At 45.3% G+C, this 27813-nt stretch overlaps 1 protein-coding gene across 1 annotated transcript in view; it reads right to left on the reverse strand.

Annotated features, from left to right (window-relative positions):
- Positions 1–27813, reverse strand: part of gnl1 (guanine nucleotide binding protein-like 1) — a 57839-nt gene that overhangs the window by 14776 nt on the left and 15250 nt on the right. The window contains exons 4-8 of the mRNA XM_060921563.1: positions 27231–27382; positions 26808–26879; positions 23527–23719; positions 23321–23419; positions 23053–23235 (exon numbers count right to left, since the gene is read on the reverse strand). Coding sequence (XP_060777546.1) covers positions 23053–23235; positions 23321–23419; positions 23527–23719; positions 26808–26879; positions 27231–27382 — 699 coding nt within the window. The remainder of the gene's footprint in view (positions 1–23052; positions 23236–23320; positions 23420–23526; positions 23720–26807; positions 26880–27230; positions 27383–27813) is intronic.

Below are 27813 nucleotides of genomic sequence, written 5' to 3' on the forward strand. Positions count from 1 at the left end.
GCTGCATAGAAGAAGGGTCCGGGTACTGAACTGGCCAGCCTGCAGTCCAGATCTTTCACCCATAGAAAACATTTGGCGCATCATAAAACGGAAGATACGACAAAAAACACCTAAGACAGTTGAGCAACTAGAATCCTACATTAGACAAGAATGGGTTAACATTCCTATCCCTAAACTTGAGCAACTTGTCCACCATCAGGAGAACACTGAACAACAAATGGTGTGCATGGCAGGGTTGCAAGGAGAAAGCCACTGCTCTCCCAAAAGAACATTGCTGCTCGTCTGCAGTTTGCTAAAGATCATGTGGACAAGCCAGAAGGCTATTGGAAAAATGTTTTGTGGACGGATGAAACCAAAATAGAACTTTTTGGTTTAAATGAGAAGCGTTATGTTTGGAGAAAGGAAAACACTGCATTCCAGAATAAGAGCCTTATCCCATCTGTGAAACATGGTGGTGGTAGTATCATAGTTTGGGCCTGTTTTGCTGCATCTGGGCCAGGACGGCTTGCCATCATTGATGGAACAATGAATTCTGAATTATACCAGCGAATTCTAAAGGAAAATGTCAGGACATCTGTCCATGAAGTGAATCTCAAGAGAAGGTGGGTCATGCAGCAAGACAACGACCCTAAGCACACGAGTCGTTCTACCAAAGAATGGTTAAAGAAGAATAAAGTGAATGTTTTGGAATGGCCAAGTCAACGTCCTGACCTTAATCCAATCGAAATGTTGTGGAAGGACCTGAAGCGAGCAGTTCATGTGAGGAAACCCACCAACATCCCAGAGTTGAAGCTGTTTTGTACAGAGGAACGGGCTAAAATTCATCCAAGCCGGTGTGCAGGACTGATCAACAGTTACCGCAAACGTTTAGTTGCAGTTATTGTTACACAAGGGAGTCACACCAGATACTGAAAACAAAGGTTCACATACTTTTGCCACTCACACATGTAATATTGGATCATTTTCATTCAATAAATAAATGACCAAGTATAATATTTGTGTCTCATTTGTTTAAATGGGTTCTCTTTATCTACTTTTAGGACTTGTGTGAAAATCTGATGATGTTTTAGGTCATATTTATGCAGAAATATAGAAAATTCTAAAGGGTTCACAAACTTTCAAGCACCACCGTATCTCAGACCTTAGCCTACTTGATTGTAACTTATAAGAACAAACGTTGCAGATGGACTTTTTATGTTTAACTAATTGTTGCTTTCAGAAAGTGTTAGCAAGATAACACAAACTTATTAGGCATAGATCATCGGCGATGGAAGCAGTTTTAAAGTGGAGATGCAAGAACAAATGTATCCTACAAATCGGGGGTTCTCCCCAAAGAAAATTTGCATGCAAAATATTGGCTAAATTACTTTTTTTCCACAATATTAATAATAAGGTATTGTTCAGTCCAGGCAAAGGTGAGTGAAGAGCTCCAAAGATAACTTGCCTAGGCTACTACATATTTGTGTAGTTTCTCAAGCTTTTGAAGTAAAGCATTTTTATGAGACTATGGCTAAATATAGGCGTTGCTCTATTGGTAATCATAAATAGACCTCCGCTCCACGGACCTACCAAAAAACATTGTGCACGCATGCCAGCGGCATTAGGGAAAATTAGCCTACTAGATGATGGCACTGGGACAATTCAAGGCTGGGTTGTGTTTTCTGATTCAAACAGTACCACACCATCTCGTCTGAAATGACACGAAACAATAGTTTAATGCAGGAATTCTCAAAATCTTCTCTGAGGACAAACTCTCTAATCCCCATTTTCTTTGCCCTTTAGCAACAACGTCTCTGTGTACAGCGGGGAGCCGTGGGGTTTTAAAATCGGTTGGCCACTGCTGAACTTAATGCGCTAGGCTCTGAAAGTGGAGTTTATGTTTGGACTGAACGCATCATTCCCACTCATTCACTCCTATATGAACCTCTAGAAAATATATTTTAACAAATAAAATAAAACTGGGCGGCACGGTGGTGTAGTGGTTAGCGCAGTTGCCTCACAGCAAAAAGGTCCGGGTTCGGTCCCCGTGGCCGGCGGGGGCCTTTCTGTGCGGAGTTTGCATGTTCTCTCCGTGTCCGCGTGGGTTTCCTCCGGGTGCTCCGGTTTCCCCCACAGTCCAAAGACATGCAGGTTAGGTTAACTGGTGACTCTAAATTGACCGTAGGTGTGAATGTGAGTGTGAATGGTTGTCTGTGTCTATGTATCAGCCCTGTGATGACCTGGCGACTTGTCCAGGGTGTACCCCGCCTTTCGCCCGTAGTCAGCTGGGATAGGCTCCAGCTTGCCTGCGACCCTGTAGAACAGGATAAAACGGCTAGAGATAATGAGATGAGATGAAATAAAACCATTTCACAAGTGAACTCGGTTGGCGCTGGAAATGGTTAACAGAATTTATGTGACAGGTAGGCTATTTTGGTATTCTGATTGTGGACAAGCCTATTTAACAGCCAAGTGATGGCGCATCCCAAGTTAAGGTGTTCAAAGCAATGTGGCATATTTGGTGCATATTTTCAAACATTATGAGAGAATAGCCTCTCTCAGATAGCCTACAGCCCATGACTGGTAGCCTAATGTCAGAATCGGGGAGAAGCAATCGGGCATGATTGTCGTGTAGTGTGTGGTGTTCCACTGTGCGTTCGAGTCTTATACGAGCGCGTTTACAGTCGGAGAGAGAAAATATCGGTCAAGATTCTCTTCATGTGTGTGGCGTAGTCCCGATTTTAAAAACTTATAAGATTTCAAAATCATGTAGTGTGGGGTCAGCTTAAGTGATGCTGCCACACCACATCAAGCCGGCTGTGTAAGCACGAGTTCAGGTACGTTCAACTTGTGTAAAATTATATGATATGATATATGATGTGATATATGATATACTATTTGATTTGGTAGAATGCATAGTCACAATCCGGTGTAGGCTAACTTTTTGGAAACAGTAAGTTAAGGTTTCAAGCTATGCGGTTAGCATTGCTGCTAACTTGCTAAGATGATAAAACATTTGTTCTCTCATAGAAGTGATTATATGATAACCTTTGACGCCTGTCGTGGTTACATTATTTGTGTCTTATTTTCCCCCCGTTGCTTTATTTCTTTTGTTTAGGTGCTGTGTTAAGAAATTCAGTCTGAGATGACAGCGAGAAGCTGTGAAAAGTTATGGCTTCAAGCTGTGTGGTTAGCATAGCTGCTAACTTGCTAAGCAGCTAAGATGACAAAACGTTTGTTCTCTCACAGTAGAAGTGATATGATAACCTTTGACGTCTGTTGCGGTTACATTATTTGTGTCTTATTTTCCCGTTGCTTTATTTCTTTTATTTAGGTGCTGTGTTAAGAAATTCAGTGCTTCCTAATTCCACTGAGGCTGAGATGACAGCGAAGTTGTGGCTGCAGGACATCACGGATGAGCTGCGCAAGCATCGTAAAAGTAGCCTAAGCTAAGGTGCCGAAAAATTATGACTTCTTACTTGCCTTGCCTTGTAATGTTGCCTCTATCGAAATAAATGAAATGACGTTTCTGACTTTGAACCTTCGGTCTCTTCATTTGTGAAACGTACAAGGGTTTTAGATTTTGATGCAGCCTAAACAAATCAATAAGACCTAATATAACGGTGGGATCCTACTAGAGCGGAGAAAAGCATTCAGATGCCTCCCTCCCGTTGACTTAACTTCGGAATGGCTGATTTTCAAACGTGCTGCGGTGTTTCCAGCGATGCCGTGAAAGTCAGCCGTTTCAGTGTTAAGTCAATGGGAGAGCGAGGCGTCCGAATGCTTTCCCCGCTCTAGTGGGATCGCACTGCATAGGTCATAGTTATGTCGGGTGTACGTTGGCTCATGAGCCGCATAGGTCACAGTTATGTCGGGTGTATGTTGGCTCATGTTCGGCCACCATTCTAATGCCAACATCTTCCCGATATCTTGCCAATTAGCTACCGATCTCCATAATACACTACCGTTCAAAAGTTTGGGGTCACCCAAACAATTTTGTGCTTTCCATGAAAAGTCACACTTTTATTTACCACCATAAGTTGTAAAATGAATCGAAAATATAGTCGAGACATTTTTCTGGCCATTTTGAGCATTTAATCGACGCCACAAATGTGATGCTCCAGAAACTCAATCTGCTCAAAGGAAGGTCAGTTTTATAGCTTCTCTAAAGAGCTCAACTGTTTTCAGCTGTGCTAACATGATTGTACAAGGGTTTTCTAATCCTCCATTAGCCTTCTGAGGCAATGAGCAAACACATTGTACCATTAGAACACTGGAGTGAGAGTTGCTGGAAATGGGCCTCTATACACCTATGGAGATATTGCACCAAAAACCAGACATTTGCAGCTAGAATAGTCATTTACCACATTAGCAATGTATAGAGTGGATTTCTGATTTGCTTAAAGGGCCCATGGCATGGTGGTTTGTTGATGCTTTAAACGGGCTTGTGGAGGCTTCCGGATGTTATATCCACAGCCTTTCTCGAAATGAACCCTCGGCACGTAAATATAGCCTCCTGGGAGAAAGCCCCATTTCAGCGCTTTTCCCAGTGCGTCGTTTTGCTAATGAGAAGCAGGAGGCGGGGAAGGGTAGAGGGTGGGGGCGGGCCATGGGGGAGGGGCTTGACCAAGCTGCACGCACACATACTCGCTGCTATCAGCGCCTGTAGCCACGCTGCTAAGACAAAACCCTGTTCTCCCTCGGACTCCTTTCGTAAACTCAACGCGACACAGAGAACAGAGAGTGAGAGAGTGTTCGGAGTGGTAGTTTACGAACGTATAATACCCTAGGCTTGAACACGCACTCCATAACCAGAGGATAGAAGCAGCAACTACAGCAACATATCACTTATCAAACAGAAGACATGCATTGCGGAGCAATAGTCAAACATAAGCTCATAAGTTACAGTCAATTTCCAGACTAAACTCAGTTTAACAGAGCATGCTGCATGCTCTTTAGTTTTGTAGCGCAGATTACCTGGCTAACTGCAGGAAACGGTTAGCTGCACAGCTAATGTAGCCATTGCTAGGCTAACGCACCGATTTTAAAACACGGCAAAACGACCAGTTATACACTTACTTGTTCGGTGTTTGTGGCTGATGCGGCAGGGATGCTTGGTACGGACCCAGGCTTCAGTGACAGTTGATGTGCAAAACCTGCCCTGTACTGTCCCAAGTTGTGGAAACATTCCTCAGGAAAATGCTTCCGACAAACATACACCGTCTTAGGTAGACTCGACGGCGTATTATTGAAGTAAATAAAATTAAGCCACTGCGTCTTCAGGGGCTCTCCCGTCGGCAGTAAAAACAGACTCTTTTCTGTGTTGTCACATCCATGTACAGCGCAATTTCCATGTTTCACTCGCTTAGGTGATGCCATGTTGTTGTGTCCTCTATGGGCTCCTCACTACAACTGGGCGGGGCAATCCATACAGTGGGTGGGAATCCAGAGGGGGGGCGTGGGGATCATCTCCCTTGCTGACGTAGTAAAGGGAAGAGCTCATCAACGCGCCGTTTTGACGCGCCATTCTCAAATGTTGGGCATAGTTTGGTTTACACATTATGAAATTTCTAGCCACTGGGGTGACTTAAGAAGGTCAGAGGAACTCATTTTAACGTTAAAAAACCTCAGAAAGTGAAAATTTCATGCCATGGGACCTTTAAAGTGATCTTCATTGTAAAGAACAGTGCTTTTCTTTCAAAAATAAGAAAATTTCAAAGTGACCCCAAACTTTTGAACGGTAGCGTATACCTGTTCAAGATCCTATCACTTGCAGCTAAGAAAGCCATTACAAGGAGCTGGCTGAGAACTGACCCACCTGGACTGAACCACTGGCTGGACATCGTAGAAGAAATTCGATCAATGGAACAAATGACCTACAGTCTTGGAGTCAAAACAGAGCTGGATGCTGTAAGATGGACAAAATGGCTTCTTTACGTCACAAAGTAGTGTTTAACCCCCCTGTGTTTTTGTATGTCTATATCTGTTTTTCACTGTTTGGAAAAAAAAAAAAAAAAAAAAAAAAAAAGGATAAACCAACAAAGACCAGAGAGCTGCCTGTAGAAGTAAAACAAGTCATTTTGAAGCTGAGAAAAAAAGAGGGACACTATCAGAACCTTTGCACGAGCACTGGGCATGGCCAATGCAACAATTTAGGACATCCTGGAAAGAAAAGAAACGACTGGCGGTACTAACAAAGCCATGGCCTAATGATTAGAGAAGCAGCTTTAGGAGCAAAAGGTTGCCATCAAGGCAACGTCCCATATTAAAAACCGTTATTAAAAGGAAAGGTGATGGAACACAACGGTAATAATGCCTCGAACTTTGTTTATCAAAAATGCAAATCAAGTTGGTCAGTAAAACTATTTAACATCTTTTCTTTGTAGTTCTGTCAGTTAAATAAAGGTTCACGTGAATTAAACCAACTGCAGGTTTTTGTCTTTATTGCATTTTGGACAATATCCCAACTTTTCTACAAATGGGGTTTGTAATTGGGAGGAGCTTAATCCTCTTAATCATGCAGCAAGACAATGACACAGCACACACTGCTAACACAAAACAGGAATTCATGGGGGGGAGTGGAAGGTTTTAGTCCGGCCAAGTCAATCACCAGACCTTAACCCAGCTCAGCATGCATCCTAAAGAGGAGACAGAAGGGACAAACCACCCAAAACAAACAACTAAACGAAGCTGCAGTTCTGACAAAAGATGAACGCAAGAAACAGTTTGGTGATGTCAGTTACTGCAAGAAAGGGATAGTCAACCAAATATTTAAAGGAGAACTGAAAGTGATTTTTTAAAAATGATCAAAATTCTCTCTCTCTCATTTTATGAAATATCGGAATGCATTTTTGATCGCCATTTTGTCACTGCTATAGCAAGTTATGAGTGTTTGAAATATGCTCTGTAATACTGTACATCAGTCCGTATGTCAAAGCAACGGCCATAAACGACATGCGCCGAGACCTGTGCGAGACATCGTAGGACGGAAGTAAAACGTACAGCGGAAATCAAAGTCACCGACATCTGCCAACGTTGTCAAAACAGGGTGCTTGCTCTTTTTCCAAATCAAAATTCCAGACTGATATTTTTATTCCCAAGACCTTGACTTTATGTACTTTTACACTTGCATTACATTTCTACTGCCTACTTTATTGGTTGAGATAGTACCAGTTGTGTTTAGTACATTTTAATAAAAATCGAATTAACAAAATTGTGTTTAAATTGTGTTTTACTAACAAAAATGATTTCAGGATAAAAATGTTTGTTTTGACTGTAGAACACGATAATGAGAATAGACATCATGACTTTCACAGTCCTGAGTGTTTTTTCGTCAGTTGCCTATTTAAAAATCTACTGTTGGCAAGGAGGGCAGATCTTATCATTGAGGCATTCCTATACAATATGGTTATGTTTTCCTCCGAAAAGAATGAAAGAAGGCAACAAGTGCATGAGCAACTATAGAAATTCAGAGGATTTATCTCCATATGTGCCCCGCAGGTAGCCGCTATTATTATCCTGATTGTTATTTCATCAGTTGCCTATTTAAAAATGTATTTGGATGAGGAGGGCAGAGCTTGTAGCCTGACAAGCCAGACTATAACATATAGGGTACGTCTAGATTTCTAGGCTACAGAGCTTGCTTATTCATTGTGGTATTCACCTAGCCTACAAAACTAGAAATTCGGAGGAATTTATCTCCATAGTTACGTGCCCCGCAGGCAGTGGCATAACGGTGAAGTCGGGCCCAGGTGCAAGTCTCTCGCATCGCCCCCCCAACACCCTCCACCAGTAAACCCCCTTTCACGTCAGCTCAACAAAAGAACAACCAAACCAATATGTCTTTACTTCCCCTTTCAAACATCTGACATAGCCTGCTCATCACCAGCTTGTAAACAAACAGTGAAATAATTTGTAGACTCTATAGCCATGGTGAGCATGGACAGCCTATGCGCACTACTAAACGTTTCATCAACATGCACCAACACAAGCAAATAGCAGCTATCAAACGCACAACACGAAACGTGGGCACGATCGCTATCCTCATACTGTAGATCAAGCAGTGACAGATGCTGCAGTAAGGCTATCTTGACTCGACTCCACAATAACGTTAGCCTACTTGATTACATAGAGGAAAGCGGTCTGTAACTCACCCTTAGAAGTTCACTTGTCCTTCCATTCAGCGAAGTCACTTATTTCAGGCTACATGTCCACATTGCGAACACCTCAAGATAGGGAAATATCTTCCCTCGATTTAATTTGCAGCACTTTTCCAGCTGCCTTTTCCTTTCTCTTCAGTGTGCAACTTCGTTTGCTTAACATTAGGTTTCCAATTTTATTTTAACCTCATGTTGTGTGTTCTAGGCTACAGTAGTGCTTGAAAGTTTGTGAACCCTTTAGAATTTTCTATATTTCTGCATAAATATGACCTAAAACATCATCAGATTTTCACACAAGTCCTAAAAGTAGATAAAGAGAACCCAGTTAAACAAATGAGACACAAATATTATACTTGGTCATTTATTTATGGAGGAAAATGATCCAGTATTACATATCTGTGAGTGGCAAAAGTATATGAACATCTAGGATTAGCAGTTAGTTTGAAGGTGAAATTAGAGTCAGGTGTTTTCAATCAATGGGATGACAATCAGGTGTGAGCGGGCACCCTGTTTTATTGAAAGAACAGGGATCTATCAAAGTCTGATCTTCACAACACGTTTGTGGAAGTGTATCACGGCACGAACAAAGGAGATTTCTGAGGACCTCAGAAAAAGCATTGTTGATGCTCATCAGGTGGGAAAAGGCTACAAAACCATCTCTAAAGAGTGTGGATTCCACCAATCCACAGTCAGACAGATTGTGTACAAATGGAGGAAATTCAAGACCATTGTTACCGTCCCCAGGAGTGGTCGACCAACAAAGATCACTCCAAGAGCAAGGCGTGTAATAGTCGGCGAGGTCACAAAGGACCCCAGAGTAACTTCTAAGCAACTGAAGGCCTCTCTCACATTGGCTAATGTTTATGTTCATGAGTCCACCATCAGGAGAACACTGAACAACAATGGTGTGCATGGCAGGGCTGCAAGGAGAAAACCACTGCTCTCCAAAAAGAACATTGCTGCTCGTCTGCAGTTTGCTAAAGATCATGTGGACAAGCCAGAAGGCTATTGGAAAAATGTTTTGTGGACGGATGAAACCAAAATAGAACTTTTTGGTTTAAATGAGAAGCATTATGTTTGGAGAAAGGAATACACTGCATTCCAGAATAAGAGCCTTATCCCATCTGTGAAACATGGTGGTGGTAGTATCATAGTTTGGGCCTGTTTTGCTGCATCTGGGCCAGGACGACTTGTCATCATTGATGGAACAATGAATTCTGAATTATACCAGCGAATTCTAAAGGAAAATGTCAGGACATCTGTCCATGAAGTGAATCTCAAGAGAAGATGGGTCATGCAGCAAGACAACGACCCTAAGCACACAAGTCGTTCTACCAAAGAATGATTAAAGAAGAATGAATTTAATGTTTTGGAATGGCCAAGTCAAAGTCCTGACCTTAATCCAATCAAAATGTTGTGGAAGGACCTGAAGCGAGCAGTTCATGTGAGGAAACCCACCAACATCCCAGAGTTGAAGCTGTTCTGTACGGAGGAATGGGCTAAAATTCCTCCAAGCCAGTGTGCAGGACTGATCAACAGTTACCGGAAACATTTAGTTGCAGTTATTGCTGCACAAGGGAGTCACACCAGATACTGAAAGCAGAGGTTCACATACTTTTGCCACTCACAGACATGTAATATTGGATCATTTTCCTCAATAAATAAATGACCAAGTATAATATTTTTGTCTCATTTGTTTAACTGGGTTCTCTTTATCTACTTTTAGGACTTGTGTGAAAATCTGATCTTGTTTTAGGTCATATTTATGCAGAAATATAGAACATTCTAAAGGGTTCACAAACTTTCAAGCACCACTGTATCTCAGACCTTAGCCTACTTGATTGTAACTTATGAGAACAAACGTTGCAGATGGACTTATGTTTAACTAATTGTTGCTTTCAGAAAGTGTTAGCAAGATAACACAAAAACTTATTAGGCATAGATCATCGGCGATGGAAGCAGTTTTAAAGTGGAGATGCAAGAACAAATGTATCCTACAAATCAGGGGTTCTCCCCAAAGAAAATTTGCATGCAAAATATCAGCCAAATTACTTTTTTTCCACAATATTAATAATAAGGTATTGTTCAGTCCAGGCAAAGGTGACTGAAGAGCTCCAAAGATAACTTGCCTAGGCTACTACATATTTGTGTAGTTTCTCAAGCTTTTGAAGCAAAGCAGTTTTGTGAGACTATGGCTAAATATAGGCGTTGCTCTATTGGTAATCATAAATGGACCTCCGCTCCACGGACCTACCAAAAAACATTGTGCACGCATGCCAGCGGCATTAGGGAAAATTAGCCTACTAGATGATGGCACTGGGACAATTCAAGGCTGGGTTGTGTTTTCTGATTCAAACAGTACCACACCATCTCGTCTGAAATGACACGAAACAATAGTTTAATGCAGGAATTCTCAAAATTTTCTCTGAGGACAAACACTCTAATCCCCATTTTCTTTGCCCTTTAGCAACAACATCTCCGTGTACGGCAGGGAGCCGTGGGGTTTTAAAATCGGTTGGCCACTGCTGAACTTAATGCGCTAGGCTCTGAAAGTGGAGTTTATGTTTGGATTGAACGCATCATTCCCACCCATTCACTCCTATATGAACCTCTAGAAAATATATTTTAACAAATAAAATAAAACTGGGCGGCACGGTGGTGTAGTGGTTAGCGCTGTCGCCTCACAGCAAGAAGGTCCGGGTTTGAGCCCCGTGGCCGGCGAGGGCCTTTCTGTGCGGAGTTTGCATGTTCTCCCCGTGTCCGCGTGGGTTTCCTCCGGGTGCGCCGGTTTCCCCCCACAGTCCAAAGACATGCAGGTTAGGTTAACTGGTGACTCTAAATTGACCGCAGGTGTGAATGTGAGTGTGAATGGTTGTCTGTGTCTATGTGTCAGCCCTGTGATGACCTGGCGACTTGTCCAGGGTGTACCCCGCCTTTCGCCCATAGTCAGCTGGGATAGGCTCCAGCTTGCTTGCGACCCTGTAGAACAGGATAAAGCGGCTACAGATAATGAGATGAGACTTTCACAGTCCTGACTGTTTTTTCGTCAGTTGCCTATTTAAAAATCTACTGTTGGCAAGGAGGGCAGATCTTATCATTGAGGCATTCCTATACAATATGGTTATGTTTTCCTCTGAAAAGAATGAAAGAAGGCAACAAGTGCATGAGGAACTATAGAAATTCAGAGGATTTATCTCCATATGTGCCGCGCAGGTAGCCGCTATTATTATCCTGATTGTTATTTCGTCAGTTGCCTATTTAAAAATGTATTTGGATGAGGAGGGCAGAGCTTGTAGCCTGACAAGCCAGACTATAACATATAGGGTACGTCTAGATTTCTAGGCTACAGAGCTTGCTTATTCATTGTGGTATTCACCTAGCCTACAAAACTAGAAATTCGGAGGAATTTATCTCCATAGTTACGTGCCCCGCAGGCAGTGGCATAACGGTGAAGCCGGGCCCAGGTGCAAGTCTCTTGAATCGCCCCCCCCCCAACACCCGCCACCAGTAAATCCCCTTTCACGTCAGCTCAACAAAAGAACAACCAAACCAATGTGTCTTTACTTCCCCTTTCAAACATCTGACATAGCCTGCTTATCACCAGCTTGTAAACAAACAGTGAAATAATTTGTAGACTGTATAGCCATGGTGAGCATGGACAGGCTATGCGCACTACTAAACGCTTCATCAACGTGCACCAACACAAGCAAATAGCAGCTATCAAACGCACAACACGAAACGTGGGCACGATCGCTATCCTCATACTGTAGATCAAGCAGTGACAGATGCTGCAGTAAGGCTATCTTGACTCGACTCCACAATAACGTTAGCCTACTTGATTACATAGAGGAAAGCGGTCTGTAACTCACCCTTAGAAGCTCACTTGTCTTTCCATTCAGCGAAGTCACTTATTTCAGGCTACATGTCCACATTGCGGACACCTCAATATAGGGAAATATCTTCTCTAGATTTAATTTGCAGCAGCTTTTCTAGCCGCCTTTTCCTTTCTCTTCTGTGCGCAACTTCGTTTGCTTAACATTAGGTTTCCAATTTTATTTTAACCTCATGTTATGTATGGCAGTGTGGCAGCGGGGGCATGGTCAAGCGCCGGTCTGTGACAGGAGGGCGGAGTCAGGGAAGGTAAGTGGCAGAATCACTACACCTGACGACAATTAACCTGTGTTTGTGTGTGTCTTCTCAGTGACCGCGCCCTATTTAGGGAAGGAGAGCGGAGAGCAGGGGAGCTCATCGCCGGACGAGACGCTAGTCTGTGTCTCTAGCCTCTGAATAATACCTTGTGTAGACTGAAAAGTTTGACAATAAAAATCCCTATACGAACCTGATCTGTCTTGCCGTCCTCTGTGCTCCACCCACGCCTAGCAACCGCTACAGTGGTGCCGAAACCCGGGAGTTCAGAGTGGAGCACCAGCCGATCAGCCCCATGGAGTCCTCCCCGGTCGCCGACCTGGTCCACGCCCTCGCCACGGCCCAGCAAAGCCAGCATCAGGCGCTCGTCACCCTCCGGAAGGAACAAGAGCGACGCTTCGAAGCCCTGGTGCTGGCCCAGCAGGAAGACCGCGAGGCGTTCCGGCACCTCCTCACGTCGGCAGGGTCCACCAGCGCTCCGGCCGCGGGCCCGTCTCCCCTCACCAAGATGGGTCCGCAAGACGACCCCGAGGCTTTCATCACGCTATTCGAACAAGTCGCAGAAGCCTCGGGGTGGCCGATGGAGCAGCGCGCGGCGCGCCTCCTCCTCCTCCTAACGGGAGAGGCACAGCTGGCCGTGCTACAGCTCCCCGCCGACCGCCGGCTGGCCTACGCGGACCTCCACCGGGCCGTCCTCCAGCGCGTGGGGCGCACTCCAGAGCAACAGCACCAGCGCGTCGCGCTTGGAGGAAGTCGGCCAGCCGTTCGCGTTTGGCCAGCAGCTCCGGGACGCCTGCTGGCGGTGGTTGAGGGCCGACGACCACGACGCCGAGGGGATCATCAACCAGGTGATGCTGGAACAATTCATCGCTCGCTTACCAGCAGGAACCACAGAGTGGGTCCAGTGCCACCGTCTGGCGGTGCTGGATCAGGCAGTCGAGCTGGCGGAGGATCATTTGGCGGCTGTTCCGGCGGCAGGACAGCAAACGGCGTCTTCTCTTCTCTTCTCTCTCTCCCCCTCCTTCTGTGTCCCGCCCTCGCCCCATTCCCCCACCGTGAAGACGGGGGCCGGCACCACCCCAGCCGGCCCGCAGCACCCGCGGTGCCCTCCCGTTTCTCCCTTCTGTGTTTGTCCCCCCCCAGGTGAGTGAGCCCCAGAACACCGGTGCAGAGGGAAAGCCCCGGCCGGTTTGCTGGCGCTGCGGGGAGCCGGGCCACCGTCAACAGCAGTGCACGGCCATGGAAGTGGGCGCGGTGGTTCGGATCCCCTCGATCGGGCCGGAGCGTATCGCATACCGGGGAGTATCCAAGGGGCTACATATCAGGCATTGGTGGATTCTGGTTGTAATCAGACCTCAATTCGCCAAAGCCTGGTTCAAAACGAGGCATTGGGGGAGCACATGGGGTGAAGGTGTTGTGTGTGCACGGGGATGTTCACCGCTACCCTTTGGTGTCGGTCCACATTTTTTTCAGAGAGGAAAAAGTTATAGTGAAGGTGGCGGTCAATCCTCGCCTTACCCACTCTTTAATTTTGGGGACTGATTGGCCGGGATTTCGGGATTTGATGACACACTTAGGCCAAGTTTACATTAGACCGTATCTGTCTCGTTTTCTTCGCGGCTGCACTGTCCGTTTACATTAAAACGCCTGGAAATGCCGGGAAACGGGAATCCGCCAGGGTCCACGTATTCAATCCAGATCGTGTCTGGTCCGGTGCTGTGTAAACATTGAGAATACGCGGATACGCTGTGCTGAGGTCTAGCTGGCGTCGTCATTGGACAACGTCACGGTGACATCCACCTTCCTGATTCGCTGGCGTTGGTCATGTGACGCGACTGCTGAAAAACGGCGTGGACTTCCGCCTTGTATCACCTTTCATTAAAAAGAGTATAAAAGTATGAAAATACTGCAAATACTGATGCAAATACTGCCCATTGTGTAGTTATGATTGTCTTTAGGCTTGCCATCCTTCCACTTGCAAGTGGTAAGTGACGCGCATACCCGATATGCACGGAGATCACACACACAGTGGCTCAGTCCCAAATCACTGCTCGTGCACTTCACTCGCGCGCTCTGTGAGCTGCGCAGGGCCGGAGTGCGCACCCTCCAGAGGGCACTCGCTGTTCAGGGCGGAGTGATTTGGAGTGCAGGATGCCTGCGGAGCCAAGCATGTCCGTGTATTGGCGTTGCTGTGTGCACGCTAATCGTGTATTGGCGTTGCTGTGTGCACGCTAATCGTTTTCAAAACGTTAATCTGATGATCCACTGATACGGTCTAATGTAAACCCCACCTTAGTCAAGAGTGGGTCCTGCCATTTAACGGGGGGAGGTCCCGGTGTCGCTTTGGCGGGAGCAGCTGTTGCAGAGCCGTCTACGTCATCTCCGCGTCAGAGTGAGGAGCCGCTGGCCCCTCCTCTCTCTCTTGGGGAATCCCTCGCCGATTTCCCATTAGAGCAGTCGCGAGACGAGACTCTGCGACATGCGTTTGACCAAGTGAGAGTAATCGATGGTCAAACGCTCCAGCCGAACGCCACCCCGTCCTTCCCCTACTTCGCGATTATGAAGGATAGGTTATACCGAGTGACGCAGGATACTCAGACTAAAGAGCGAGTCATGCAACTTTTAATTCCAAAGAGCCGCCGGGAATTGGTATTCCCAGCGGCTCATTTTAATCCCATGGCTGGACACTTAGGGCAGGTTAAGACACTAGCCCGAATAATGGCCCGATTCTATTGGCCGGGGATTCGCGGCGATGTTCGTAGGTGGTGCACGGCATGCCGCGAATGCCAGTTAGTAAATCCGGCGACCATTCCAAAAGCGCCTTTGCGCCCCCTCCCATTAATCGAGACCCCGTTTGAGAGAATTGGGATGGATCTCGTCGGGCCATTAGATTGGTCAGCACAAGGGTACCGCTTTATATTAGTTCTGGTGGACTATGCAACGCGATACCCGGAAGCAGTGCCTCTGCACAATATCTCAGCACGCAGTATTGCGGAGGCACTCTTCCACGTTATCTCCCGAGTTGGAATCCCGAAAGAGATTCTGACTGACCAAGGCACCTCGTTTATGTCACGGACACTGCGCGAACTGTATGGGTTATTCGGGATTAAGCCGATCCGCACCAGCGTGCATCACCCACAAACGGACGGTTTAGTGGAACGGTTCAATCGCACCCTCAAAAATATCATTAAAAAATTCGTAAGTGAGGACGCACGTAATTGGGATCAGTGGCTTGAGTCCTTGTTGTTCTCAGTGCGAGAGGTCCCCCAAGCCTCCACGGGGTTCTCCCCATTCTAATTATTATATGGGCGTAAGCCGCGCGGCATCCTAGACGTGCTGCGGGAAAATTGGGAGGAGGGACCTTCACAAAGTAAGAACGAAATTCAATACGTTATGGACCTGTGCGCAAAACTCCACACGCTCACCCACCTAACCCAGGAGAATTTGCGGCAGGCCCAAGAACGGCAAGCCCGCCTGTACAACAAGGGTACACGCCTTAGGGAGTTCACACCGGGAGATAAAGTACTCGTACTGTTGCCCACATCGAGCTCCAAATTGATCGCCAAGTGGCAAGGGCCCTTTGAGGTCACACGGCGAGTCGGGGATGTCGACTATGAGGTGCGGCGAACAGACAGGGGTGGGGCACTACAAATTTACCACCTCAACCTACTTAAACTCTGGAATGAAGAGGTCCCCGTGGCGTTGGTGTCAGTGGTTCCGGAGAAGGCGGAGCTGGGGCCGGAGGTTCAAAAGGGGGCATTGGCATCACACACCTCTCCCCGACCCAACTCACGGAGGTCGCCCAGTTGCAGACCGAGTTTTCGGATGTGTTCTCGCCCCTGCCCGGTTGCACTAACCTCATAGAGCACCACAGAGAGACGCCCCCGGGGGTAGTAGTGCGTAGCCACCCTTACAGGCTACCCGAACACAAAAAAAGGTGGTTCGGGAAGAACTTGAGACCATGCTCGAAATGGGCATTGTCGAGGAGTCCCACAGTGACTGGAGCAGCCCTGTGGTCTTGGTACCCAAGGCCGACGGGTCGGTCCGGTTCTGTGTGGACTATAGAAAAGTCAACGCGGTGTCTAAATTCGATGCGTACCCGATGCCTCGTATTGATGAGTTGCTCGATCGACTCGGCACTGCTCGCTTTTATTCGACGCTGGATCTGACGAAGGGATATTGGCAGATCCCCTTGACTCCACTATCCCGAGAAAAAAAATGGCCTTTTCCACATCGTTTGGTTTACACCAATTCGTCACCCTTCCGTTTGGGCTGTTTGGGGCACCCGCTACGTTTCAGCGGCTGATGGACAGAGTCCTCCGCCCTCACGCCACTTATGCGGCCGCCTATCTAGATGACATCATCTATAGTAACGACTGGCAGAGGCACCTCGAACATCTGAGGGCCGTCCTTAGGTCGCTGAGACGAGCGGGGCTCACAGCCAACCCAAAGAAGTGTGCAATTGGGCAGGTGGAAGTACGGTATCTGGGCTTCCACTTGGGCAACGGGCAGGTGCGTCCCCAAATTAATAAGACGGCAGCGATTGCGGCCTGCCCGAGGCCCAAGACCAAAAAGGGGGTGAGACAGTTCCTGGGGCTGGCTGGCTATTACCGTAGGTTTATACCTAATTATTCGGACGTCACCAGCCCGCTGACTGATCTCACTAAAAAGGGGGCACCAGATCCGGTCCAGTGGACGGAGCAATGCCAGTGGGCTTTTTCTGAAGTGAAGGCTGCACTGTGTGGGGGGCCACTTTTACACTCCCCTGACTTTTCTCTCCCCTTTGTGTTGCAGACCGATGCGTCGGACAGAGGGCTGGGGGCGGTTTTGTCCCAGGAGGTGGAGGACCGCCCCGTCCTGTACATTAGCAGGAAGCTGTCAGTGCGTGAGGGGCGCTACAGCACGATCGAGAAAGAGTGTCTGGCGATTAAGTGGGCGGTCCTCGCCCTCCATTACTACCTGCTGGGGCGCCCTTTCACCCTCTGTTCGGACCACGCGCCCCTCCAGTGGCTCCACCGCATGAAGGATGCCAACGCGCGGATCACCCGTTGGTATCTGGCACTCCAACCCTTCAATTTTAAGGTGGTCCACAGGCCGGGGGCGCAGATGGTCGTGGCGGACTTCCTCTCCCGTTGGGGGGGTGGGGGTGGGTGGGTGGGGGGAGTCGGCTGCAGGCCGGGGATATGTGGCAGCGGGGGCATGGTCAAGCGCCAGTCTATGACAGGAGGGCGGAGTCAGGGAAGGTAAGTGGCAGAATCACTACACCTGACGGCAATTAACCTGTGTTTGTGTGTGTCTTCCCAGTGACCGTGCCCTATTTAGGGAAGGAGAGCGGAGAGCACGGGAGCTCATCGCCGGACGAGACGCTAGTCTGTGTCTCTAGCCTCCGAATAATACATTGTGTAGACTGAAAAGTTTGACAGTAAAAAACCCTATACGAACCTGATCTCTGTACTGCCGTCCTCTGTGCTCCACCCACGCCTAGCAACCGCTACAGGCAGTGTTCTAGGCTACAGTGGTGCTTGAAAGTTTGTGAACCCTTTAGAATTTTCTATATTTCTGAATAAATATGACTTAAAACATCATCAGATTTTCACACAAGTCCTAAAAGTAGATAAACAGAACCCAGTTAAACAAATGAGACAAAAATATTATACTTGGTCATTTATTTATTGAGGAAAATTATCCAGTATTACATATCTGTGAGTGGCAAAAGTATGTGAACTTCTAGGATTAGCAGTTAATTTGAAGGTGAAATTAGAATCAGGTGTTTTCAATCAATGGGATGACAATCAGGTGTGAGTGGGCACCCTGTTTTATTTAAAGAACAGGGATCTATCAAAGTCTGATCTGCACAACACGTTTGTGGAAGTGTATCATGGCACGAACAAAGGAGATTTCTGAGGACCTCAGAAAAAGCGTTGTTGATGCCCATCAGGCTGGAAAAGGTTACAAAACCATCTCTAAAGAGTTTGGACTCCACCAATCCACAGTCAGACAGATTGTGTACAAATGGAGGAAATTCAAGACCATTGTTACCCTCCCCAGGAGTGGTTGACCAACAAAGATCACTCCAAGAGCAAGGCGTGTAATAGTCGGCGAGGTCACAAAGGACCCCAGGGTAACTTCTAAGCAACTGAAGGCTTCTCTCACATTGGCTAATGTTAATGTTCATGAGTCCACCATCAGGAGAACACTGAACAACAATGGTGTGCAAGGCAGGGCTGCAAGGAGAAAGCCACTGCTCTCCAAAAAGAACATTACTGCTCGTCTGCAGTTTTGTGAGACTATGGCTAAATATAGGCATTGCTCTATTGGTAATCATAAATGGACCTCCGCTCCACGGACCTACCAAAAAACATCGTGCACGCATGCCAGCAGCATTAGGGAAAATTAGCCTACTAGATGATGGCACTGGGACAATTCAAGGTTGGGTTGTGTTTTCTGATTCAAACAGTACCACACCATCTCATCGTAAATGACACGAAACAATATTTTAATGCAGGAATTCTCAAAATTTTCTCTAAGGACAAACTCTCTAATCCCCATTTTCTTTGCCCTTTAGCAACAACATCTCCGTGTACGGCGGGGAGCCGTGGGGTTTTAAAATCGGTTGGCCACTGCTGAACTTAATGCGCTAGGCTCTGAAAGTGGAGTTTATGTTTGGATTGAACGCATCATTCCCACCCATTCACTCCTATATGAACCTCTAGAAAATATATTTTAACAAATAAAATAAAACTGGGCGGCACGGTGGTGTAGTGGTTAGCGCTGTCGCCTCACAGCAAGAAGGTCCGGGTTCGGTCCCCGTGGCCGGCGAGGGCCTTTCTGTGCGGAGTTTGCATGTTCTCCCCGTGTCCGCGTGGGTTTCCTCCGGGTTCTCCGGTTTCCCCCACAGTCCAAAGACATGCAGGTTAGGTTAACTAGTGACTCTAATGGCCCTTTTCCACTACCCTTTTTCAGCTCACTTCAGCCCGACACGGCTCGCGTTTTGACTCTCTCAAAACAGCACGACTCCGCTCGCTTCAGCCCTGCTTAGCCCCCAAAACTCGCACGGTTTTGGAGTGGGGCTGAAGCGAGCCAAACCGAGCTGAGTGAGGCTAGGGGCGTGAGGAGACACTCCCCTGTGCACTGACTGGTGAGGAGGAGTGTCCTCACACGCCCACACACGCCCCGCGAGCACGCTGGGATCTGTCAACACCGTAAACCCGGAAGAAGGAGAATTACGAGAATTATGAAGCCTTATGCGCTTCGTCTCATCTATACGCTCTTGCCAGTATCTGTTGGCGTTGTCGGTGACAACAAGCCACAGCACCAAGACCAGCAACACTAACGACTCCATGTTTATTGTTTACTATCCGGGTCGTGAGACTACCGCTTAAAAGATCACTGATGTCACTGTTTGCGCCGCCTAACGACATCACGTGACGTCCACCCACTTTCGCTAACTCCACCCAATGTGTCCACCCACTTCCAGCCAGCACGGTTCAGCGCGGTTGTAGTCGAAATGCAACTCCAACAGCCCCACTCAGCTCGACTCAGCACGGCACGGCTCAGCCCAACTCAGCCGCGTTGGTAGTGGAAAAGCGGCATTAATTGAGCGTAGGTGTGAATGTGAGTGTGAATGGTTGTCTGTGTCTATGTGTCAGCCCTGTGATGACCTGGCGACTTGTCCAGGGTGTACCCCGCCTTTCGCCCGTAGTCAGCTGGGATAGGCTCCAGCTTGCCTGCGACCCTGTAGAACAGGATAAAACGGCTAGAGATAATGAGATAAAACCATTTCACAAGTGAACTCGGTTGGCGCTGCAAATGATTAACAGAATTTATGTGACAGGTAGGCTATTTTGGTATTTTGATTGTGGACAAGCCTATTTAACAGCCAAGTGATGGCGCATCCCAAGTTAAGGTGTTCAAAGCAATGTGGCATATTTGGTGCATATTTTCAAACATTATGAGAGAATAGCCTCTCTCAGATAGCCTACAGCCCATGACTGGTAGCCTAATGTCAGAATCGGGGAGAAGCAATCGGGCATAATTCTCGTGTAGTGTGTGGTGTTCTATTGTGCGTTCGAGTCTTATACGAGCGTGTTTACAGTCGGAGAGAGAAAATATCGGTCAAGATTCTCTTCATGTGTGTGGCGTAGTCCCGATTTAAAAAAAACTTATAAGATTTCAAAATCGTGTAGTGTGGGGTCAGCTTAAGTGATGCTGCCACACCACATCAAGCCGGCTGTGTAAGCACGAGTTCAGGTACGTTCAACTTGTGTAAAATTATATGATATGATATATGATGTGATATATGATATACTATTTGATTTGGTAGAATGCATAGTCACAATCCGGTGTAGGCTAACTTTTTGGAAACAGTAAGTTAAGGTTTCAAGCTATGCAGTAGCATAGCTGCTAACTTGCTAAGATGATAAAACATTTGTTCTCTCATAGAAGTGATTATATGATAACCTTTGACGCCTGTCGTGGTTACATTAGTTGTGTCTTATTTTCCCCCCGTTGCTTTATTTCTTTTGTTTAGGTGCTGTGTTAAGAAATTCAGTCTGAGATGACAGCGAGAAGCTGTGAAAAGTTATGGCTTCAAGCTATGTGGTTAGCATAGCTGCTAACTTGCTAAGCAGCTAAGACGACAAAACGTTTGTTCTCTCATAGTAGAAGTGATTATATGATAACCTTTGACTTCTGTTGCGGTTACATTATTCGTGTCTTATTTTCCCGTTGCTTTATTTCTTTTATTTAGGTGCTGTGTTAAGAAATTCAGTGCTTCCTAATTCCACTGAGGCTGAGATGACAGCGAAGTTGTGGCTGCAGGACATCACGGATGAGCTGCGCAAGCATCGTAAAAGTAGCCTAAGCTAAGGTGCCGAAAAATTATGACTTCTTACTTGCCTTGCCTTGTAATGTTGCCTATATCGAAATAAATGAAATGACGTTTCTGACTTTGAACCTTCGATCTCTTCATTTGTGAAACGTACAAGGGTTTTAGATTTTGATGCAGCCTAAACAAAATCAATAAGACCTAATATAACGGTGGGATCCTACTAGAGCGGAGAATAGCATTCAGATGCCTCCCTCCCGTTGACTTAACTTTGGAAGGGCTGATTTTCAAACGTGCTGCGGTGTTTCCAGCGATGCCGTGAAAGTCAGCTGTTTCAGTGTTAAGTCAATGGGAGAGCGAGGCGTCCGAATGCTTTCCCCGCTCTAGTGGGATCGCACTGCATAGGTCATAGTTATGTCGGGTGTACGTTGGCTCATGAGCCGCATAGGTCAGTTATGTCGGGTGTACGTTGGCTCATGTTCGGCCACCATTCTAATGCCAACATCTTCCCGATATCTTGCCAATTAGCTACCGATCTCCATAATACATCTCACCGATGCACCATATGTCGGGCAGCGCCTGTTGCCCCAACGTCGGTAAGACCTAATTTGCTGTCTGGGTACGTGACCAGTTAGCGAAATCATAGTTTTTACACCCTTCCTGTTTCTTATTTCACAATATTATGTGTCTTTGAGCATCTGTGTCTGAGATTTTTTTCCATACTTTATTAAGACTTTCACACAAAATCCAAGACTTTTCAGGGTCTGGAAAACAGCATTTCAAAATTCCATACTTTTTAAGACTTTCAAGACTTGCGCAAGCACCCTGACATACTTTCATTCCATATTTTGTTACTTTTTTATTTATTTATTGGGGGGGGGGGGGGGGGGGGGGGGCTTTCGAGTAGTTTTTATTTCGTCCTCAGTTGGTTCAGCAACATGCGCTGCCCATTTTGTTTTTCTCTACTCACGGTATATGAGCTGATATCCTTGTAGTAGAGTATCCAATCGGAACATGTGGTTTCTCATATCCAGTGAATGTGGATTGAATAACAAGGTGTTATTAGCTTAAATACCATGTGTACATTTGCTTGCCTAAAAATGTATTGGTCTGCAAGCAAAGGTGCCATGTTCCAAGTTGTTTAACACATGTACACTACCGTTCAAAAGTTTGGGGTCACTTTGAAATGTCCTTATTTTTGAAAGAAAAGCACTGTTCTTTTCCATGAAGATCACTTTAAACTAATCAGAAATCCACTCTATACATTGCTAATGTGCTAAATGACTATTCTAGCTGCAAATGTGTGGTTTTTGGTGCAATATCTCCATAGGTGTATAGAGGCCCATTTCCAGCAACTCTCACTCCAGTGTTCTAATGGTACAATGTGTTTGCTCATTGCCTCAGAAGGCTAATGGAGGATTAGAAAACCCTTGTACAATCATGTTAGCACAGCTGAAAACAGTTGAGCTCTTTAGAGAAGCTATAAAACTGACCTTCCTTTGAGCAGATTGAGTTTCTGGAGCATCACATTTGTGGGGTCGATTAAATGCTCAAAATGGCCAGAAAAATGTCTCGACTATATTTTCTATTCATTTTACAACTTATGGAGGGAAATAAAAGTGTGACTTTTCATGGAAAACACAAAATTGTCTGGGTGACCCCAAACTTTTGAACGGTAGTGTAGATGTAAACATTAAGAAGGTGAAATTTTCATATTGTCTTTCGAAATTCTCATATTCATGTTTTGAGCTTTAATAAATAAATAAATGGGGTTGGCCTTGATGTTCCAATACTTTCAGAGGGGATGGCAATCTATTCAAAACAGCGATGCCATTATGAAAATATTACTTATTGATGACACAAGTAACAATTTTCTTTACCCCATCATATTCCTCCCCCTCACTACACTGGACTGGCCATGATATTTTTGTACATTTTTACCTATGCAGCCTATTGTGAGAACTCCATCTTTGTAAAGTTCTTGTGTCGGACAGTTCAGCTCCATGGCGGCATCAGTATGGTGTTCCATCAGCACGGTCTCCACCCCATCATCAGACCCATCGCCTTGTCCTCCGATGGCCGCTGCATCCCTTTGTATCTTCTTTTCCCAGCTACTTAAATCCACTGTTACACACAAAACCAAAATCATTAATCATCAGCACAAATCCCTGCTGGACTTAACTGCTGTCACATGGTGGGTGTGTCTGACCTTTTCCTGCTGTGATCATCTGACATGCCCTCAGAATGTGGATTGGTCCTCCTGCCTGGCCCCACCCACCCTTTCTCCTCATTCGCTTTTTCTGAAACACTGCAGCAAGATGAAAGTCAGAAAAGTAACAGGAATGCATAAGCCAGGGCTGAAAAACCTCTCGAAAGTTTTTTTTTTCTTCTTGTGCATATGCAATGTGCTCTTACAGCTGCTGTAAGGTTGTCCAGGGTGGGAGGTGAAGCACACACATTGCAGGTGAGGAAAGTTGTTGCTCAGGTAGTGTTTCCATGCCAAGACGAGCGGCGCAGGGCAAAGGTCAACCTTATTAAGCACCAGAATTACCTGCTTCTGCAATTCATCTGTGATGTAATGATACAGAGCAGGAGGAAACTGCAGCACCTGAACACGTCAGAGAGAAAGGGCAGAGAAGTTGTAGGAACCGGTTCTAATTTGGAACCGCCAATAAATTCATTTCTCTCACAGATTAAAACAAGAGTGCTCGGAGAGCACCATATGCCCCGCTGACAACTCTGCCATAACTCTGGTAAAATGCGACTGAATTGAACGAAATTACAACATGCGTATTACTGATATATAACAAAGAATCCTACCAAGTTTCGTGAAATTCCTCCAAAAATTGAGAGAGGAGTTGATGTCAGAAGGTGAGCACCCTTCCTGGGACAGACATCGCCACGACATAATCCCCCTTCAGGCCTTTCAGCCAGTGGGGGATAAAAATCAGAACTGGCATGCCTAAGAATGTCTTCTCGAGTAGGCTTAAAGTGCATATCACGGGTAAATTCAGGCGCAAGATCAATGTCTCATCTCATTATCTCTAGCCGCTTTATCCTGTTCTACAGGGTCGCAGGCAAGCTGGAGCCTATCCCAGCTGACTACGGGCGAAAGGCGGGGTACACCCTGGACAAGTCGCCAGGTCATCACAGGGCTGACACATAGACACAGACAACCATTCACACTCACATTCACACCTACGCTCAATTTAGAGTCACCAGTTAACCTAACCTGCATGTCTTTGGACTGTGGGGGAAACCGGAGCACCCGGAGGAAACTCACGCGGACACGGGGAGAACATGCAAACTCCGCACAGAAAGGCCCTCGCCGGCCACGGGGCTCGAACCCGGACCTTCTTGCTGTGAGGCGACAGCGCTAACCACTACACCACCGTGCCGCCTGCAAGATCAATGTAATTTTCCTATTTTATATTAAACTTTGGTCAAATATCTGTAACATTCTGCATTCTGTGCAATTTTTTTTTTTACCTTGCGCAATACCAGAAAAATTCAGCTGAAATCGAGCCATTTGAGGCGAATTGGTCCGCCTCTGAAAAAACTTGGCATTTGAATTTCCCGGCAAACATTAATTTTCGTGACGTCATCTGCGGGACGCCTCCTTCTGAATCCTACGTCAGCGCTGGTTTGTTTATGAGAAAACGACCTGCAAATTTCTTCAATGTTATCACGTAATTATTAAAATGGTTAACAGATGTATCGTAGGAGGGTGTAGCAACATGATATTCTTCATCCAAAGGTGAAGTAACACTGCGCTCAGGTGACAATTCCATATTTCGATGCAAAATCGCTAGCTGCTAAACTTGGTCTACACAGGCTGTGCGCTGAAACCGTGCAAAGCTCGCGCAGCCTGCGGGCGCTTTCGCAGGTGACGTCAAGAATCTGGCTCCAGACTCGCTTGGGATTTTTCCAGACGCGTTTTGTTATTTTATCTTTTTCTGCTGTAGACAGACGGCCTCGTGCAAAATTACCCTTCTGGATGAGTGTGTAAAGGGACATACTTTCATAAAAAAAAAAAAAAAAAATCGTCCAGGATATGCACTTTAAAATACAGAGGTCTTAATTTGACGTTATTGAGGCTTAAACCAACAGCCCTTGACTGTTTGGTTATTTGAACCAATTTATGCGTGTCTGTGTGTGTGTGTATATATGACAGAGTGTTTAGTCTATGTCTAGTTCATATCTAGAGTGTTTATACTGTTTATATTGTCTGTTTGAGTGTTTAGTCTGTGTGTAGTTCTTATCTAGTGTTTACACTGTATATTGTCTGAGTGTTTAGTCTGTCTTGTTCTTACGTATCTAGTGTTTACACTGTTTATATTGTCTGAGTGTTTAGTCTGTCTTGTTCTTACGTATCTAGTGTTTACACTGTTTATATTGTCTGAGTGTTTAGTCTGTCTTGTTCTTACGTATCTAGTGTTTACACTGTATATTGTCTGAGTGTTTAGTCTGTCTTGTTCTTACGTATCTAGTGTTTACACTGTTTATATTGTCTGAGTGTTTAGTCTGTCTTGTTCTTATCTAGTGTTGATACTGTTTATATTGTTTGAGTGTTTAGTCTATGTCTAGTTCCTATCTAGAGTGTTTACACTGTTTATATTGTCTGAGTGTTTAGTCTATGTCTTGTTCTTATCTAGTGTTTATACTGTTTATTTATACTGTTGAGTGTTTAGTCTATGTCTAGTTCCTATCTAGAGTGTTTATACTGTTTATATTGTTTGTTTTTTTCAATTATTCCATTTTTATTTATTGCATTGCCTGTTTGCACCGTGGGTCAGAGAGGACTGATATTTCATCTGTGCTGTATGTCGAGCATGTAGAGCATATTTGACAATAAAGTTGACTTGACTGTTTCACAATGCTATCAGAATTACTGTTTAAAAAAAAAAAAAATCGTCCAGGATATGCACTTTAAAATACAGAGGTCTTAATTTGACGTTATTGAGGCTTAAAGTAATATTTTAAAGGCTGTTTCACAATGCTATCAGAATTACTGTTAAACAAAAAAGGCTTTTATGGAATGCTCGGAGTATATGTAGACCTCCTCAGACTCAAGATCACATGATCTGAAACGGGTAAACACAAATCCAAAAAGGTGGGCTCTATTAGTTCTACTAATGGGACCCGTGATACAAATTGGACCCCAAAAAAAAACCCCTCAATAAAATGACAAAAGTGTCCACGATTACTATCGCAAATCATCTTTCAAGGTGTGGTAAACGAAGGTTTCAAATGCTACAGCGCACACGACTATCAAACGATGCAAATTCATTTGTAAATTTAATAAATTTCTTACCTCCTGAAGTCTTATCGCTCAGAAAAGAATGAAACGATCGAGGACGATCAGTTGCATTTTGAGTTACACCTCAGACTTTGTAGTTCATGAATACAGATAATCCATACGAACACATGAGGCGTGCGAGTGTTTGTTTACCCATTTCAAATCACGTGACCACAGCGTTCCAATGGAGTCGAGGAGGTCCATTAGGAGGGAAAAAAACAAAAAAAAAAAACTCTGTTCACTTTTGCACTGGAGCTCACCAGAGTGAACGACAAGAGCCAATTCAAATCTATAATCAGATCTGTTAGCCCCATCTGCTGACAGGACACACACACACACACACGGACACACACACACACACACGTGACCATTAATGAAGAATTAATGAAGTACTCACTGGGTGTCTGATATCCACAATAAGCAGAACCACATCAGACATTTCTAATACTCTCCATAACTGCCTCCATGTCTGAGAAAGAAAGAATAAAAGAGGAAAATTCAGAAAGAACAGAAAAACACAAAACAAATGGAAATTAGGTAAGAGAGATCAATGAGTAAACAAGCTCATAGTGGAGATACAAGCAAGATTAGGGAAGTGATCTACCGATAATGTTTAAAAGAAAAATTGCACGATTTATGAGTTCTTTACACGGGGATGCAAAGGATTTCGAGGCGCAGTGCTGCATACAGCAGGTCAAGCCTCAAAAACAGCATTAAAAGCAACACAGAACAGGACCGATTATTCTTTCAGACTCCTGACCAGAGACTGCAGTGGCACGGTCAAGAAAAATATGTCTGTCTAATGCAAAACACAACCAACCTCCAGATTGTGCTCAAAATGGCTGAGGGAGTCAGTAGGATTCTTGGAATGAAGAGCCTCCAGAAATTCATCAAATGCCTTCTTTTCCTTCCTCAATAGTTCTTGTCTGCTCATCTTATAATGCCAAGAGGGCCTTCGTGGGAAATCCAGCCCTGAAATCAGGCAGAATCAAAGTCAGAAGACGTGCTGTTTGTCATTCAAGCGTTTTAGATTATTAACTTTGCTGCCAGAGGGAAAAGTTATGATGTTCCACTACCGTTCAAAAGTTTGGGGTCACCCAGACAATTTTGTTTTCCATGAAAAGTCACACTTTTATTTCCCACCATAAGTTGTAAAATGAATAGAAAATATAGTCGAGACATTTTTCTGGCCATTTTGAGCATTTAATCAACCCCACAAATGTGATGCTCCAGAAACTCAATCTGCTCAAAGGAAGGTCAGTTTTATAGCTTCTCTAAAGAGCTCAACTGTTTTCAGCTGTGCTAACATGATTGTACAAGGGTTTTCTAATCATCCATTAGCCTTCTGAGGCAATGAGCAAACACATTCAGTGCGTTTACATGCACATAGAGAAAATCGAAGT

The sequence above is a fragment of the Neoarius graeffei genome, chromosome 5 (genome assembly GCF_027579695.1).
Source record: "Neoarius graeffei isolate fNeoGra1 chromosome 5, fNeoGra1.pri, whole genome shotgun sequence".
Lineage (NCBI taxonomy): Eukaryota > Metazoa > Chordata > Actinopteri > Siluriformes > Ariidae > Neoarius > Neoarius graeffei.